At 42.6% G+C, this 17,171-nt stretch overlaps 1 protein-coding gene across 1 annotated transcript in view; it reads right to left on the reverse strand.

The window, feature by feature from the left end:
- LOC144688967 (CUGBP Elav-like family member 4) overlaps nucleotides 1–17,171 on the reverse strand; it is a 433,573-nt gene that overhangs the window by 380,491 nt on the left and 35,911 nt on the right. Inside the window, exon 2 of the mRNA XM_078556039.1 lies at nucleotides 14,182–14,264. Within this exon, the coding sequence (XP_078412165.1) occupies nucleotides 14,182–14,264 (83 nt within the window). The remainder of the gene's footprint in view (nucleotides 1–14,181; nucleotides 14,265–17,171) is intronic.

Below are 17,171 nucleotides of genomic sequence, written 5' to 3' on the forward strand. Positions count from 1 at the left end.
TTGGCCAGTAGAAGCCCAAAGAGGTATGTTTCTTTTGACTTGCACAAAGAAAATTTAGATCTTCCCTGCCGGGTTGTTGCCCCACCACTGACTGCAACTGCTAAAGACCCTCTCTCCACGGCTTACCTGAGTGCCAGGCACCTTTCTTTCTGTCCTAAAGAATGATAGATAGGTAATACAGAAAGAGGCTGCTAGATAGATAGAAAGCAAGAAAGATAAAGCTATAGATGGATAGAAGAGAGCACACATCCATAAATGGGTGCCCTTTCAACTCAAATGTTCTTGAAGCTAATTAAGTACATAAAAAGGATAACCATACACTTGAAAGGGGGTGGGAAACTATTCACCTTCACAGTAAAATTTATCCTGCCTTTTACACTTGTCTTATGAAAGTCTTTCTAACAAATTAATCCTCCACTCAACCTCCTCAGATCAGCACCAAGGTCAGCTCCTTTTGATCAGTCACTGCTTGAGGTTCTCTCCATCATCCACAGAGCAGGCGATTACAGGCTGCTCTTAGCAATCACTTAATCAAAAAGCCCCCGAACATTACTTAGCTCTAAGTTCCTGTCCTTTAATCTCCGGAGGGCTGGACATGGGCAGATTGCAGTCCCTCTTCTTCAGAAAACGAGAAACGCTTCTAAAGGGACGGGATTCCTTGGTAGATGGGATATCGGTAATTATTGTACCTATTGGTAACCTCGACTGCCTGAGTATGCAGGACTAGTGAGCAGTCAGCTAATGCGTTGCGATATAAGAGCGACTGTCATGTGTCCACAGGCTGGAAGACCTAGTGATTGTGTGAGGTACTGACTGGTAATTGCTATGCTCCTCACTGGAAAAAATTGTGGCATTTTACCAAACAATTCTCCTCAAATTCCCTGTCTCTTTCCTCTCTGGGGCTTTTCCTTTTGCACTCATGAGGACAAATGTAAGAATACCAAATTTCAAAGGAAACAACCAATTTGTACAGCATGAGAAGGGGTGCTGATTGGTTGGCAAGTTGGCTCTGATTGGTTGGCAAGTTGGCTCTGATTGGTTGAGACATTGCCATAATGAATGCACCAGAGAGTGATTGCTTTTGTTTATTCAAATAAGGTGCAACATTTGCACCTTTGACATTGGCTCCACTCCTTCCACGTCACAAGCTGGGAAGCATGCATAATTTCTGGTCCCTTCACTGCGCTCATGCCAGAGTAAAGGCTTCCTTTTAAGGATTTCTGGCCAAATGGTATATCAGATATTATAGAACTTGAATAATGCTGCACAGATTTCATCTGATTGACAGATTTTTATCCACGCCAAGCCAATATTATTTTATCATCTAGTCAATTAATTCAATCAATCACTTTCTTTTGATAATTCATTTGTTACCTGACAGAATTCCTCCATTCTGACTTTTAAAAAATATCATCCTTGAAAATTAGGTAAGTGTTACATGGAATTCATATTGGCCAATGTTTCAGGGCTCTCCTGAAGGTGTTGCTGAGTTAAGGCTGTGATCAATTGAGCCACACTGTCTAGACAGGCTGCAGGTTTGTTTCTAAGTCTGTGCTGAGCTGATGTTCGATTCCCTGTTTTGTTTATTAATTTTTAAAATATTAGTAAACAAAAGGTGGAAAAGACTGGCAATACACTCCCATCTGATAGCAACTTGTGCTAAGTCTTTCATGGACACATGCTGTTAATTGACTTTGTTCTTTGCCCAGCATATAAAAAGAGGAGCCAAAATCTGAGATGGTCTGAGAGAAACCGTTATTCATTTGGGTATAATTCCAGAATAAAAGGGCAGCCACAGAAAGTGAATACAACTCACACATGATACTGACAGGGGCACAGGATGTGTGTGCCAGTGACAGCTTTTGATTGGTATGTGTTACCATGTGCTTAATACAAAACCTGCATCAGAGTCAGCCCAGTACCCGCCATCTTTAGTGTCACTCAACATGCCCACACTTCTTTGCTCATGCCAAAATCTTATCTTCTCAACGATTTTTACCTCATCAGAATGTTCAGATCTAAGACTGAAATACTGTTCTCACATGACTCTGGCCATTTCTGCATATATCTTTCTCACACCCTTGACAAAATACAAAGAGCAGGATATAAATGTGATCAATCCCTCCCATGGCTCTAGCTATCGGCCTCACTCTCCCAATTACGACCTTTCTGACCGTTCTTTATTGGTGCCACCCAATGTAGAACTAAGTCAGGCCCACAAGTTGCCAGGTTCATTTCCCTGTTCGTGCTGACCTAGCCAATCTCAGTTGGGTTGACAGTAAGACTACGGCAGTTAGCCTCTGCTGTAGGAAGGCTACTACATTAAGTTGGGAAATGTGAGCCAGAGCTCTTGCTGTTGATCACTTGCCAAGGACTGCTGCTGGAATTTGCACATGACTGATGTCAACAGTGATGCCCCCACAGTCGAGCAGCCTGCCAGTCCAGGTTCACAAATAACAAACTCTCCTTTGGATCTGGTGCAGGACCCAGTACAAGTCTGTTGCATTGGGAAAGAACAGTAGAAAGGGGAGTTGTTTTTCTGAAAGGAAAGTACAGCATTGACAGTAGTTTATATTATTACAACAGGGTCATTGTGTAGTGACACTTCATCAATAGTTCGTCTTGTTTGAAATTCAAATTCCCTGTAGTACAGGGCGGAGCTTCTGGTCAGCCAAAATTAAACTCTGAGAGTTTAAAAACTCTTCATTGGGAATCGATTGAGAACGGGTTCTGTTTGAATTAAGGTCACTGTTAACTGACATCAAAGGTGTATTCTTAACTAATCTCAGCTGTGAGCAATCCCAGTCTGACAGCTACCCATTTAATCAACTCACTGGGGTGTGAATGGATGTGGGATATTAGGTAAACCCTTCCATTGGTCTTTGCAAACCTGACCCGCTGGATACCCTCAATTCTTTTGGTGCCAGTTCATGATACAAATAAACATACAAAAGTGCCAGACAGGAACAAACCAGCTGGTCCATCTAGCCTGCCCTCACATGCCTCAAGCATCACAATACAGACACTCCCTACCCACCTGGAGTTAAGTGCTCTCCTGGGAGAGATTAAAAAAAATTAAAAACTCAATTAGTAATGCCAGGTCTAGTTTCTACTTCACCACTCAATGAATTAAAAAAAACATTTCTAGCATTCTAAAAGCAATCAAAAAGTATACTTATACACAGCTTTCACACCCCAAAGCCAATTTACACAGAGAGCATGGATACCAAGCAGGAGATAAGAGAGAAGCTGGAGAAGATCATGGAAAGCACAGGGGAAGTACCAAGGAGGCTTTTGAAAGTGGGCACAGAAATAGCAAAGGAGACAGTTCTAGGACGTAGGGCCTGAGCACAAAACACACACATCATCCCCAGTATAATGGCAGACAGTATCAACTTAATTTTCATTGTTGAGTCTTGTATAGGCATGAGTTATCCAAAGCCCCAGAATTTTCCTCAAGGCATTTGTTATTCTTTGATCTTTATACTTATCAAGAAGATATAGAATCACAGAATGGAAGGAAGCCATTCGGCCCATTAATGCTGTGCCATTTCTTGCTCGCACTATTGAAGCGGTAAATTCCCAATCATAACAACTCGCTGCATAAAATAAACTCTCACCCTCTGGTTCTTTTGAAAATTACATTAAATCTGTGTCCTCTGGTTCCCAATCTTCCTGCTACTAGAAATAGTTTTTCCCTATTTATTCTATCAAGACCCTTCATGGTTTTGAATGCCTCTATCTAATCTCCCTTTAACCTTCTTTGCTCCAAGGAGAACAATCCTAACTTCCCTGGGCATCGCAGAGTTGTCAATGAACTTTGCTTCCACTTGAATGATACAGTGTTAGGATCAACCACTCCCAAATCAGTTACAGCACTGTCAGATGACTAAAACGCCGTCTACACTGCCCGGTCTCAGACAAAATGTCCCTCCTCCGCCAGAGTGAAGATATTGTTTAAGTCTAAGATAATGTGGCGCATTGTGAACATCCAACCTGCCAGAAACACTTCATTTTGGATCCCAACAGCCAGGAAATGGATTTTCATCCCCCAGTGTGAACTGCATTGAAATCAAATCCTAGAAGTAAAAGGGCAGAGGACAAACATATTGCACCATTCACAGCACAGCTTTTTTTCAAAAAAAGGGAAAAGGACTATTAAAAGTTTGAATGAACTCTACCAACATTTTTGTTTATTTCTAGCTATTACATTTTTGAAGATGTCATCCATGGGGTCTTGTGTAGGAGTTACTAAGTCCAGTACATTGAAAAAAAATGAATTATGAGTAAAGATGGTTATTAACCTGCTGAGCTTATGCAATTGCATCATGTATATTAATCTATTAAATCATTTCTGTTAAATAGTCAACCATCATAATTCTCCCAGACCCATTTCTCCCAATGCTGTCACCAGCATTCACTGTTTTAAAGAGCAATATCTCATTTTAAAGTTAACCAAAGATGCTAAACAAAATCATTCGTTTAATTTTTTTTTCTTCCAGTTTCTTTTCCTTTGAGAGCACAGTTGTTCAGCTTAGAATGAAGCTGGAACATCAGTTCTACAGTCGAATGTTTATTAGCACCCATAATGAAAAGGAATACCAGCTGTGGCTCAGTTGGTAGCAGTCTCACCTCTTGAGTCAGAAGATTGTGGGTTCAAATCCCACTCCAGAAACTTAAGAGAAAAAAAATCTAGGTAACACTCCAGTGCAGCATTGTAGGAATGCAGCACTAGTGTGGGTGCTGTCTTTTGGCTGAGCTGTTAAACCAAGAGATGTCTGCTCTCTCAGGTGGATGCAAAAGAACCCATTGACACTATTTCAAAGAAGAACAGGGGAGCTAACCCTTGTCTCCAGGCCAATATTTATCCCTCAGTCAACATCACAAAAACAGATTATCTGGTCATTATGATATTGCTGTTTGTGGGAGCTTGCTGTGCACAAATTGGCTGCATTACAACAATGACTACATTTCAAAAGTACTTAATTGGCTGTAAAGTGCTTTGGTTCATGCTGAAATCATGAAAGGCTATATAAATGCAAGTCCTTCCTTTCCTTTTAACGCTTTAGTTGATATGCAGCTCAGCAAATCATAGGAAACAACAGCACACATTAGTGTTGGGACCAGCAATGTCATGTATGTCAGGACATTCAAAATTCTTGGCATATAATGAATTACTTTAAAATGCAGTTGTTATGAATGTGAACATGACTACTATTATAGCGCACAGCAAGGTGCAGCAAACAGCAATTAAATAATTGAACAGTTAACAACAACAACTTGTATTTATATAGCTTTTTTAACATATTGGACAGACTGGGCTTGTTTCCACTGGAGTTTAGAAGAGGGGTGATTTAATTGAAGTATACAAGATCCTGAACAGATTAAAATTAGAGGCTGCCCTTATAGGACAGAGATGAAGAGAATTTTTTTCTCTCAGACGATTGTGCGACTTTGGAATTCTCTGCCTCAGAAGGCGGTGGAGGCGGGGTCAGTGAATACTTTTAAAGGCAGAGGTAGATAGATTCTTGTTAGGCAAGGGAATCAAAGGTTTTCAGGGGTAGATGGGAATGTGGAATTCAAAACACAAGCAGATCAACCATCATCTTATTAAATGGCAGAGCAGGCTAGAGGGGTCGAATGGCCTACTCCTGTTCCAATTTCTTATATTCTAAAACATTCCAATACACTTCACGGGAGCTTTATCAAACAAAATTTGACAGCTAGCCACACGAGGACAGGTGATTTAGCTAAAGAACCAGAAGCAACATGTGGGGACTATTTTTTAAATCTACAATGTGCTGTCTGTAAGGGCAGTGGACGTGGACGCAATAGTAACTTTCAAAAGAAAATTGGGTAAATATTTGAATGGAAAAAATTTACATGGCTATGGGAAAAGAGTAGGGGGTAGTGGGACTAATTGGGTAGCTCTTTCAAAGAGCCAGCACAGACATGATGGACTGAACGGCCTCCTCAAGTGGTGTACGATTCTATGAAGTGGTCGGGATGTGTTTCAGTGGATTGCAGACACATCATTTATAATCACACGGCAGTTTGAGAATCTAGAAGTGTTCCCTTATAGGAAAAGGGCAGAGAAATGGGATTGAAGTTGTAGGGTTAGCATGGCATAGGCATGATGGGCTGAATGGTCTTCTCTGCCGTAATTTGCATGATTCTAAAAACACCAACATGTGCTATAACAATGTTGTAATTAGGCAACTGGTTAGATCCAAGGCAAAGCCAATCAGTATACAAGAAAAAGATTGTAAGCGTAGTTATAATGTTATGATTCTAGCTTGAACAATACAATTAGAAAATGTTAGACTTGTTTACATCTGTAAGTCAGTTTACAAGAAGGAAGTTGTGAGCATTAGGTTTAAGTAATGCTCTTTTGAACCATAATAAATCTCATTTTCATTTATCCCTCCATTATTGAGAACCTTATAAACAATATTATACAAGAACATCATTTGGTTGGGTTTAATGAGTATATCATTAATGATTACTGAGCAGCTTTATGCTGCTGGGCTCAGTAATTCCTCGGACCCATTTAATGGTGTCAACATTCACTGCTTGTACAACAAAAATAAAATAATTTATAGAGAAATACACAATGTTATTAAAGTTAAATCCCTGTACTTTCAGTTGCTTGGTTCCTTAAAGAGAACTGATGCTGAGACTCATTTTGTATGTCCCAGAATAGCACTGGCTTTAAAAAGGAAATCAGTATTCAATGCCACTGAGATAAAGGGACGTAAAGATTCCTGTGCTTGTTTATCCGTGAGCAGTATGTCACTCACGTGAGTATGACTCATGGGCACCACAATCTGTCAACAGCCTGTAGGCTCAGTCATGCCCACATAGCCTAGCGACAGCTGTTTGCACACAGTGGGTGCCAACTAAACATGCATTCCTGATCCTCACAGAATGGCAAAGTACCCAAGACCTCCCCCATACCCCTGCTCCCGTCCCTTTCCCTCCTGCAGAATTCCAATCATAAAATTATCCCATTTTTAAATTCCCTGCACATTAAACAAGGCTCATCCACCGCTCAATTTTACCCAAAGACAACCGCTCATTTTAGACACCTAATTATTCTCTGCATAAAATATATTTTCATCAAGAGTTTTCTGCTAGCGCTGAGAGTGAGCCGTTCGGCCACTGATTAAACGCATCACTGAGATCAGCAATCCACTGCCTTCAATTTTGGAAACGTCAATACAATCAGAATCCTCAACTAAAATCTATTTCTTTCTTAAAAGCAACAAACTTTTAGTTTTCAAGATTCAACTGCCTACAAAGGGATTGTCTTCATGGAAGCATGTTAAGACAATTGTGGGTTATTTTTTGGCAAGTAGCCATGTCGACTCTTCATTTGTTGATAAACAAATAGAATAATAAGAAGATGCTGCCCTTCTAAAGTAAGGAATACCCCAGAGGAGTGCCTACTTCTACTTAACGGGACTTTCTGTTAACAGCAAGGAGTTTGGCAGTTTTCCCACTGACCTAAGACTCACTTCGCTACACAGACAAAGAATTGAAGCAAAGGGCTTTCCTTGGTGCTGCACGTATTGATTGCGTCTACAGTGGGTAACATGGATGAGGTAGATTTTCCTCAGACCGTTAACCTGAGCACAACAGTTGTTGTGAACGTGAGGCAGGTTTCCCATTTTATTCTCAGGCTGATGTTTGCAGTCACATCAGTGACCAAAAGGAGACTAGTTTCCCAAGCCTGAAGTATGACAACAACAACTTGAATGGTGCCTCAATTTTAAAATTCTCGTCATTTATTCAAATCTTCAAGATGATGGAACAATGTATATTTCCAAAAGCTGCAAAGGGCACTTCATAGCCTCTAGGATTGATTTATATCTGGCAGTGTCCTAGAATACTTATAAGAAATAATGAAAGGACATTTTGAGAGTCCCTTCAGACACCTGAATAAAACTTTCTGAGATGATCCTCCATAATGGAAGGAAGGAGTTTAAAAAACACCCTTCACCTTTCATAGACTAAGAACTGGCTTCAAAATGTGGCAATGGTAGAAGCTAAACATTTAAGAGGCAGAGCTTGGGTGATGAAAACACTTGTTTTTAAAGGTGTATTGTTTTAGATGTCAGCCGCATGGGTGATGAAAGAAGAAAAAAGGCTTGCGTTTATATAGCACCTCTCACAACCACCTGAGGTCCCAAAGCACAACACAGCTAACAAAGTACTTTTGAAGTGTAGTCACTGTTGTAATGTAGGAAATGTGGCAGCCAATTCATGCACATCAAGGTCCCACAAATAGCCATGCAATAATGACCAGATAATCTGTTTTTGTGATGTCGATGGGTGGGATAAATATCGGCCAGGATACCAGGATAACTCTCCTGCTGTTCTTCAGAATAGTGTCATGGGATCTTTTGCATCTACCTGAGAGGGCAGACAAGGCCTTGGTTTAATGTCTTATCTGAAAAATTGCACCTTCAACAGTGCAGCACTCCCTCAGTACTGCACGGGAGTGTCAGCCTTGATTGCTGCACTCAAGTCTGAGAGAAATTCAAAAGCGAGTGTGTGACCAACACAGCTGGCCATCTGTGAGAGAACATTTCATGGTCCAAATCCCAGGCCTGCCTGGTACTATGATTTGTCAGTTTTCTGCCAGCCTGCTTGATACACTGCCTGGGGTAAGAGGGCAGGAAGAGGGCAGAAGAGGGAAAGAAAAAAAATAGTCATTGCCAATTTTGGGGAGGCGGTGGCATAGTGGTATTGTTGCTGGACTAGTAATCCAGAACAACAGGGTAATGTTCTGGGGACCTGGGTTTGAATCTCACCACAGCAGATGGTGAAATTTGAATTCAATAAAAAAGTCTGATGATGACCATGAAACCATTGTCAATTGTTGCAAAAACCCATCTGGTTCACTAATGCCATTAGGGAAGGAAATCTGCCATCCTCACCTGGTCTGGCCTACATGTGACTCCAGACCCACAGGAATGTGGTTGACTCTTAAATGCCCTCTGAAATGGCCTAGCAAGCCACCCAGTTCTCAAGGGCAATTAGGGATGTGCAATAAAATGCTGGCCTAGCCAGCGATGCCCCCATCCCATGAACAAATTTTTAAAAACATTTTGCCTCATGACAAGTGGAACAGTGATTTTGAAAAACAAGAAAGACACACCATGTCCACTGGCCTTTGCAAAGAGCAGAGATGGGTTAAGGTTTCAAGTGCTGACAAGGGTTCAACACCCGAAAATGTTTGTTACCAACATTTGAAGCCTCCTCCTTCTGTCGCAAGCGGGCAAGTCTGAGACAACCAATAAACATAAGAAAGCACGAAATGATGAAAGATCATTCGGCCTATCAAGTTTGTTCCTTCCACAGACAAGGGGCAATCATGTACCCGCGCCAGTAAAGTTTCGTCCACAATTATTCAAGCTAAACTCCAGAATATCTGTTTACCCTACAGTAATAATCTTGGTCACTTACTTTCCCTGGGCAAGGCAATTCCATGGTCCCAGGAGGTCAGAGACCACCATATTCCACACAACATTCCATGACCTTATTTCAGTGAGACTGACACACTGAAATAACTCTGGGCCATAAACTGGTACAGGCCTGCATTCAGACCCAAGGCTGGAAATATGCTGATACACACACAAGATGCCAGAGTCCAAGGTGTGTCCAAAATTGGGCCTTGGACATCTTCAGCATAACTCCGGCAAGTTGCGGAGGTTAATTGGGAATCCAGAGGAAGCTCACTGACTGGTTCCCTGCCCAAGTTTTGCCTGACATGATGGCAGCTTCAGCTCAGCCCTGGGAGCTAAGGACAGGGGAACAGAAGGCATGGGGTGGTGGGTGAGCATAGTCTAACAGAGACCCTCAAGGGGTGCTATGAAGCCAGTAGTGGCAAGGAAGTGTTAGTCCTCTCATTAGCATATGCAAGGAGCCTAATGCCTGTTTAAAATGGCAGCACGAGTCAAAATGGCATCCAACGTATTTCATATCGGGGGGGTGGGGGGTGTGTGTGTGCGGTGCAGGGGGGTGGTGAATTGTGACACAGCTCCCATTTCGCAACTGCAATATAGGCATAAGTCCCAATATCTCCAGTGTCAGAGGAGCCCACAATAGCAGATTCACCCAAACTCCTTAAATTAAATTAAAATAAAGCTGTCTATAATTCTATATGCTTAATAAAGTTAATTATTTTCTTCCTCTCACCTCCCTCGAAGGTTTTGAGTCCCTGCTTAGGTTGATGTCCACTTTTCTCCCATATACCATCAAATTGGCCACTCAATGGTATTAGCAAGATGCCTGGCCAGAGTAAGCATAGCAGGCCACACACATGCACACGCAGTTAGGAATAAGAACACAGGTGAACCTTTCCTAACATGCTGAGGGTCAATTGTAGAATCACGGCCTGGTTGACAACAGCTAATCTGGCACGAACTGGAGATGAACCTTGGACCTCTGTGGTCTGTATAGATCAATCTACTGATCCATTGGGGAGCGCACTTTGGTAAATTGACAGCAGAGGAGGACATTGTATTAGCAACATTGACAGAGCAATTTGAAAATTTTTAATTGTTAATCACCATGTTGGGATTGTTTTTATGCAAGACTGCTACTAATTGAATGCTGGAAAAAGATAAGGAAGACTTAACCCACCTTTAGGATTTCCCAAAGGACTTTACAGCCAATGAAGTGTAGTCACTACTGTAATGCAGAAATCACAACAGCCAATTTGCACACAGCGAGCTCCCACAAGAAACAATGACCAGATTATTTATTTTTGGGGCAGAATTTTACGTTGCCCCAACCAGCAGGTATGTAGGTGTGGGGAGGGCCGTGAATTGTTTGAGTGGCCTTCCCACTGGGCTCCCAACCACTCTGACCTCTCTGCAATTTTACAGAGGGACAGGCAAGGCCTAGGACAGCCAGTCAGCCTGCCCTTGCCCCAGTTGAGGCCTTTAAGAGGCCAACTAATGGCCACTTAAGGGCTAGTTCCTACGCAGTCCCAATTTTCAGGCCGGCGGGAGAAAATCAGGGGCTGGGAGAAGCCCAGAAGGTGACCCTGCTCAGGTCTTGGATGGTGGTGGTGGTGGTTGGGTGCGGGGGGGGGGTGTGTGTGTGTGTGTGTGTGTGTGTGTGTGTGTGTGTGGGGGGGTACTTCCATCAACAGCATCCTTCCAACATCGGCTGCACCCGCCCCCTCCCCCCGAGAAGCTCTAGCCCTTATGGGTGCTCCCTCCCCTGCTGGCCTCTCCACCAATTCCCCCACCCCGCCCCATTCCACCCAACTCCCCAGGCCTCACCTCCCTTCCCCGTCACGAGACCCCCACACTTACCTGGTCCTGGGCCTCCGGCACTTAGGCTCTTGCAGTCCCATTCCTCTCCACTGCAGCTTCTGGCAGTGCTGCGACTAGAGAGTTGCCAGCCAATCAGATTGGCCGGCAGCTCTCGGAGGTGAGGCTTCCTCCTGACTGAGGGGCTGAAGTCCCTCCTCCAGCCAATTAACACTCTTTGGAGTGTTAATTAGCTGCGGGGCAGCCAGTATTGGCAGTGATGTGTTCGCTGCTGACTCCTTGGATGGTGGGAAGGGAAACCCTGCCATCCTAAAAATGTTGGCCTAGGTGTTGGTTGAGGCATAAATATCGGCAGGAGTCTGGGAAGAACACCCCTGCTCTTCTTTGAAATATGGTCCTGGGATCTTTTATGTCCTGGGACCTCGGTTTAACACCTCATCCAAAAGGTGGCACCTTTGACAGTGCAAAGCTCTCTCAGTATTGTGCTGGAGTGTCAGCCTAGATATGCTTAAGTCTCTAGTGTAGCACTCAAACCCACAAATTTCTGAGCCACAGCTGAAGGGTTTGGTAGTGCCAGAGCATTGGCAATGGAGATAGTGGAGAGATCACAGACCTTCACAGTTTATTTTTTAAGAGAAACACTTAGCAAGCACAACAGTGAAAGACATCTATCCATTAGGTTACCGACAGACTGTAAGCACAGGTTTTATCATTGCAATATGAGAAATACAGCCTTCTAGATATGCCATAGGTAGGGTTTCGAATCACAAAGTAAACTTCTATCTATTGTTATTGGGGGGGGGGGGGGGGGGACAATGGTAATGTCACTGGGCTAGTAATCCAGAGGTCCAGGCTAATGCTCTAGGGGCAAGGATTCAAATCCCACCATGGCAGCTGGTGGGATTTAAATTCAATTAATAATCTGGAATTGAAAAGCTATTCTCAGTAATTGTGGCCTTGAATCGATTGTCATAATCTGCTGCCCCTCCTACATGTTGACTGTAGTGTGGCAAGCCACTCGGTTCCAGGGCAATGGGCAACAAATGCTGGCCTGGCCAGCAACCCCTACATCCCATGAAAGAATAAAATAACCAACAACACTTGCATTTATATAGCCCTTTTAACACGACACTGTGTGAAGCTTGCTATCAGACAAAACTTGACACTGAGCCACATATGGAGATATTAGGACAGATGGCCAAAAGTTTGGTCAAAGAGGGAGGTTTTAAGGAGCAAGCTAATGAAGGAGAGAGAGAGAGTGAGAGGCAGAGAGGAATTCCAGTGTTCAGCTCCTCAGCAGCAGAAACCGACCCCTTTCCTTTTGCAGGCAATTGCTTTTCCAGCCCCAGTTTGCACTGCGATCACAGTAGATTATGATGCAGTTTCAGTAATCGACTGTTTTGTAAGGCTGGCATGAACAGCAGGAACAGGGGTTGATACGTGTTTATATCCCATTATTCCATTATGTAGCGTCCCAGTGCACAAGTTACCAAGCCACTGATTAGCAGGATTTGATTCTGTGTGAAATCTAACCTGGTTAAATCTATTCGGAAAAGGGGAAACTTGATACACAGCAGTTTAAAAAAAAAAGCAACATACAGAGGAAAGTTTAAAAAAAGGTTTGCACTTATACAGCACAGTTTACGCATCATTCAGAATCGTCAAGGCGAACTTCACAAACAGCAAACTGCTTTGAAATATGACCCAACTGCTATGTTGGACATGCCAGCCCCTTTACACATAGCAAGATCCCACAAACAGGTAACCGATTAATCTGTATGTTTTGGTCACGTCAAAATGCTGACCAGGACCCCAGGCAAACTGCCTGCGCATGCCCTTTAAAAATCAACCAGGTTAGGCAGACGGTTCCTTGGTTTAATGTCTTGTCCAAAGGATGGAATGTTGACAGTGCAGCACTCCCTCAGTACCCCGCTGGAGTGTCATTCTAGCTTGTGAGCTCAATCTCTAGGTATGGGTTCTCAAACTTCTTTTCTCATTACAAAGAGAAAAAAAAACACTTGTGGCCTTATCACTTTGTCCAAACATCGAGTCACTGTGCACAATGAATTATTTTGGGATTGTAATAACTAAATAAGAACATAAGGGATAGGAGCAGGAGGGGGCCAATCGGCCCCTCGACCCTACTCTGCCATTCAGTACAATCACGGCCAACCTGATCTGGGCCTCAACTCCACTTTCCTGCCTGTTCCCCATGACCCTAGAGTCCCCTGTAGTTCAAAAAGCTATCCATCTCAGCCTTATGTATAATCAGTGGTTCAACCTCCACAGCTCCCTGGGGTCAAGAATTCCAAAGATTCACAACCCACTGAGAGAAGAAATTCCTCCATCATCTCAGTCTTAAATGGTTACATCAGAAAAGTGTATATATTTAAGGTAAAATAGAGATTGGTTTGTTTTTACTACAGAAAGGATGCATGGGACCGTAGGGATGCAGATCCAGCCATCCACTGACTAAGGGTTGGAGTTGCAATCGAACCATAAACAAGCAAGGAGACCAGTCCTTCTATTTTTGAGCAAATGATGCTAAATTGATCTTAAATTGGTTGCACTGAAAAGTTGCAATGCCAATAAAAAAAGCAAAAGCAGTTGGGCCTCAAAACAGCCCTTTAATCATAATCTCCTGCAGTTACCCAGACTAAAATTATCCCTGAGGGACATCTACTTTACATTAATTACAATGAAGCCTCCAGGAAAATACATATTCAAGCCACACTCAGCTGTAAACAAGTGATGGAGCTGGTTAAGGTCTGTTAACCTACAAGCTGGTTTACAAAAAAAGGAGTGTCGGAATCTGGTTTAGACAGCAAAACAAACAAACAGCAGCAAAAAGAGAGAGATAATATAAATCTATTCTCCAACATGGCACACTTACCCCGGGCAGTGTCTTCTGTTCATGTAGTGCATTCTGCGCCTTGATAGCAGATTCTCTTGCACAGTATGTAAGGAAGGCACAACCTAGAGAAACAGAAATATGGTATGAAAAAAAAATAAAGTCATCAAACTGGAATTTCATTCCATATGACCACAATGTTTAAAAATACATGAAAAGAGGTGAGGGAAGACCACCAGGCCCCAACATAAGATGGTGCAACCTCATATGACCCCCCTCCCCCCGCAACCTTTCCCCACACAAGTGTAATCCCAACTCCTAGGAGAGGCAAAAAGCAACCTCATTACAGGAAACAAAAATTCTGGGAATTTTGTCCCTAACTCCCTAAGGCAAAGAAACATTCTCCACAATGCCACCGGTAGACCTCATCCATCGCTTGGCATAATTTCACTAATCCAACAGCCCCGTCCCAATAGTTATTTCAGAAATATAGTGCCAAACATTTCCATCTACCCACATCTCAACTACAAGGGTCATGTTCCAAAGAATGTTAATTTTATTCATTTGAGGAGACAAAAAATGGGCTTTCCCACCCTAGAATTTCACAATTCCATATACTTCAGAGTCTTAGATATGCTGCATATTGTACCTTGAGTCATCTAGAATACTACAGATATCCCAGGAACTAAACCTCCCCCCCCACTCCCAACCTTGTTCTCCCTGTATCATTCGACTTCGTTACGATCCCAGCTGCTAACATTGGACAAGTCAGATCCCAGCATGAAACCTGGCTTTACAGATCCTAACATTTTTTTTTAGAAATCATGGAGGAAAGATACTAAACAAATTCACAGGAGTCTGCTGATGAACTTTTAATACAAAGAATGAAATATGTATTAAAACAAAAAATAATTTATTAAAGCAATAAAAATGAACTATATTACACCAGAAAAAAGGTTGGAAAGATCTCAGTACAAAACCATGAATTCAAATTCCCATTATCCCTTTATCGCAGCAATATCTTTGCAGACATGTAAACCAGTGAAGAGTTACCACTAGCTTGACACAAAGGCTTCTCGCTTGGGACTGGCATAGTTGCACATGGTTTTCTTTCGGTGAATTCCTGAGCATTCACTTGATGTTTCTCACCCAACTTATATCTCTCCCTGAGATACCCAAAAGCCATACTCCAAACTCACTGTTTCTTCAACTGCAGAGCAGACAAATGAGTTCCTGAAACCCAGTCTTCTGGTAGCACCTCTGTTAAACTGATCACTTGACTGCATCCTATAACTGACAATTCAGTTAACTACTGTCCCAATAGCCTTGTAGCTTTACTTTTCAGAGAGCTTAAACCCTGTCTTCCCTTTCTGGTACACACACACTGAACCCATCCTCTCTCAACCCCTGTCTTTTTTTCCTGTCTCTGTGTCACTGTTGCTAGGCAACAGTAAAGCTTTTCTACTTTCTGTTTTGTTTCCAAACTCACTGAACTTCAAACCCTTTCACCCCATCCCCTTCACTTCAGGGGTTGTAAGGCCTCATTAAAAATAAAGAAAAAAACCTAAAGACCTGAAATCTTTCAGTGACAAGTCAACTCAGACACCCAGGCACCAAGGTTCATAAACAAAACCTAAGTGAAACTGAAACTATTTTTACCTTTCGTAACATAAATTTAACTTAAAATTATATGTTGTTCATAACAACTGTGCCTCTGCAAGTGTCCAACCTTGACTCAGTTGCAGGGCTCTGGCCTCTTGAGTTAGGAGGTTACAGGTTCAAGCCCAACTCCAGAGACTCTAGCACATGATCTGGACTGACACTCCCGTGCAGTACCGAGTGAGTGAATGCTGCACAGTTAGATATGCCTTCTTTTGGCTGAGATGTTAAACCAAAGCCCTGCTTGCAAAGGTGGACACTAAAGATCCCATGGTACTAACTGAAGAATAGATGGGCAGTTGTCTGGTCAACATCCAGTAGTGAGCCAACACCTAAAATGGATGATCTAGTCACTTATTTCATTGTTGGGCATTGCCATACATATATTTGTTGCCATATTTCCCTACATTCCTTACTCGATATTGACACATACACACCTTGTAACTCAGAGAGTCCATCATTTAGGACTAAGATGAGGAGTAATTTATTCACTCAAAGGATTATGAATCTTTTGAATTCTCTACTTCAGAGGGCACTGGATGCTCAGTCATTGAATATATTCAAGACTGAGATCGAGAGATTTTTGGGTACTAACAGATTCAAAGGATATGGGGATAGGAGGGAAATTGGAGTTGAAGTAGAAGGTCAGCCATGATCTTACTGAGTGCTGGTGGATACTCAAGGGGTTGTACGGCCATTCTTGCTCCTTCTTCTTAGGTTTTTATGTTCAAGCTATGGCTGCTGGATGGCAATCCTGACCAATTTTCCCCCTTCAAGGTCTGGGATACTTAGACTGATTTCAGTGTCCAGGACCAGGGACCTTCCTTGCCTCTATGAACCAGTCCACAATGCTGAGCTACTGGGGGTACTGTCTCATAGTTACTCCAAAGCTATTACCTACATAAAGACAGCCAGAAGTGTGTTTATTACAGAAAATAGTGGTTAGCTACCAGGAGCAATACAAGAACTTAGTTGGCTGGTGCTAAGCTTTGGACTTGGAGAACAGAAGGCTAGTGGTGAGTTATATGCAGGAAATGAGAGAACTGCCAGTGAATTATACACAGGGCATTAGAGAACTGGCATTGAGTTAGATGCAGGGCATTAGAGAACTGGCATTGAGTTAGATGCAGGGCAATCGCAAACTGGCAGTGAGTCATACATAGGGTATTAGGGAACTGGCAATGAGTTATACACAGGGCATTAAGCAAACTGGCAACAAGTTATACAAAGGGTATTAGAGAACTGGCAGAGAGTTACACACAGGGCATTAGACAGCTGGCAATCAGTTGCACAGGCACTTGATGGCTGGTAGCGTATTATATGTAGAACAACAGATGGTTGGCACTGAGTCATGCACAGGGCATTGGATAGTT

Source organism: Cetorhinus maximus, chromosome 13 (genome assembly GCF_964194155.1).
Source record: "Cetorhinus maximus chromosome 13, sCetMax3.hap1.1, whole genome shotgun sequence".
Classification (NCBI taxonomy): Eukaryota; Metazoa; Chordata; class Chondrichthyes; order Lamniformes; family Cetorhinidae; genus Cetorhinus; species Cetorhinus maximus.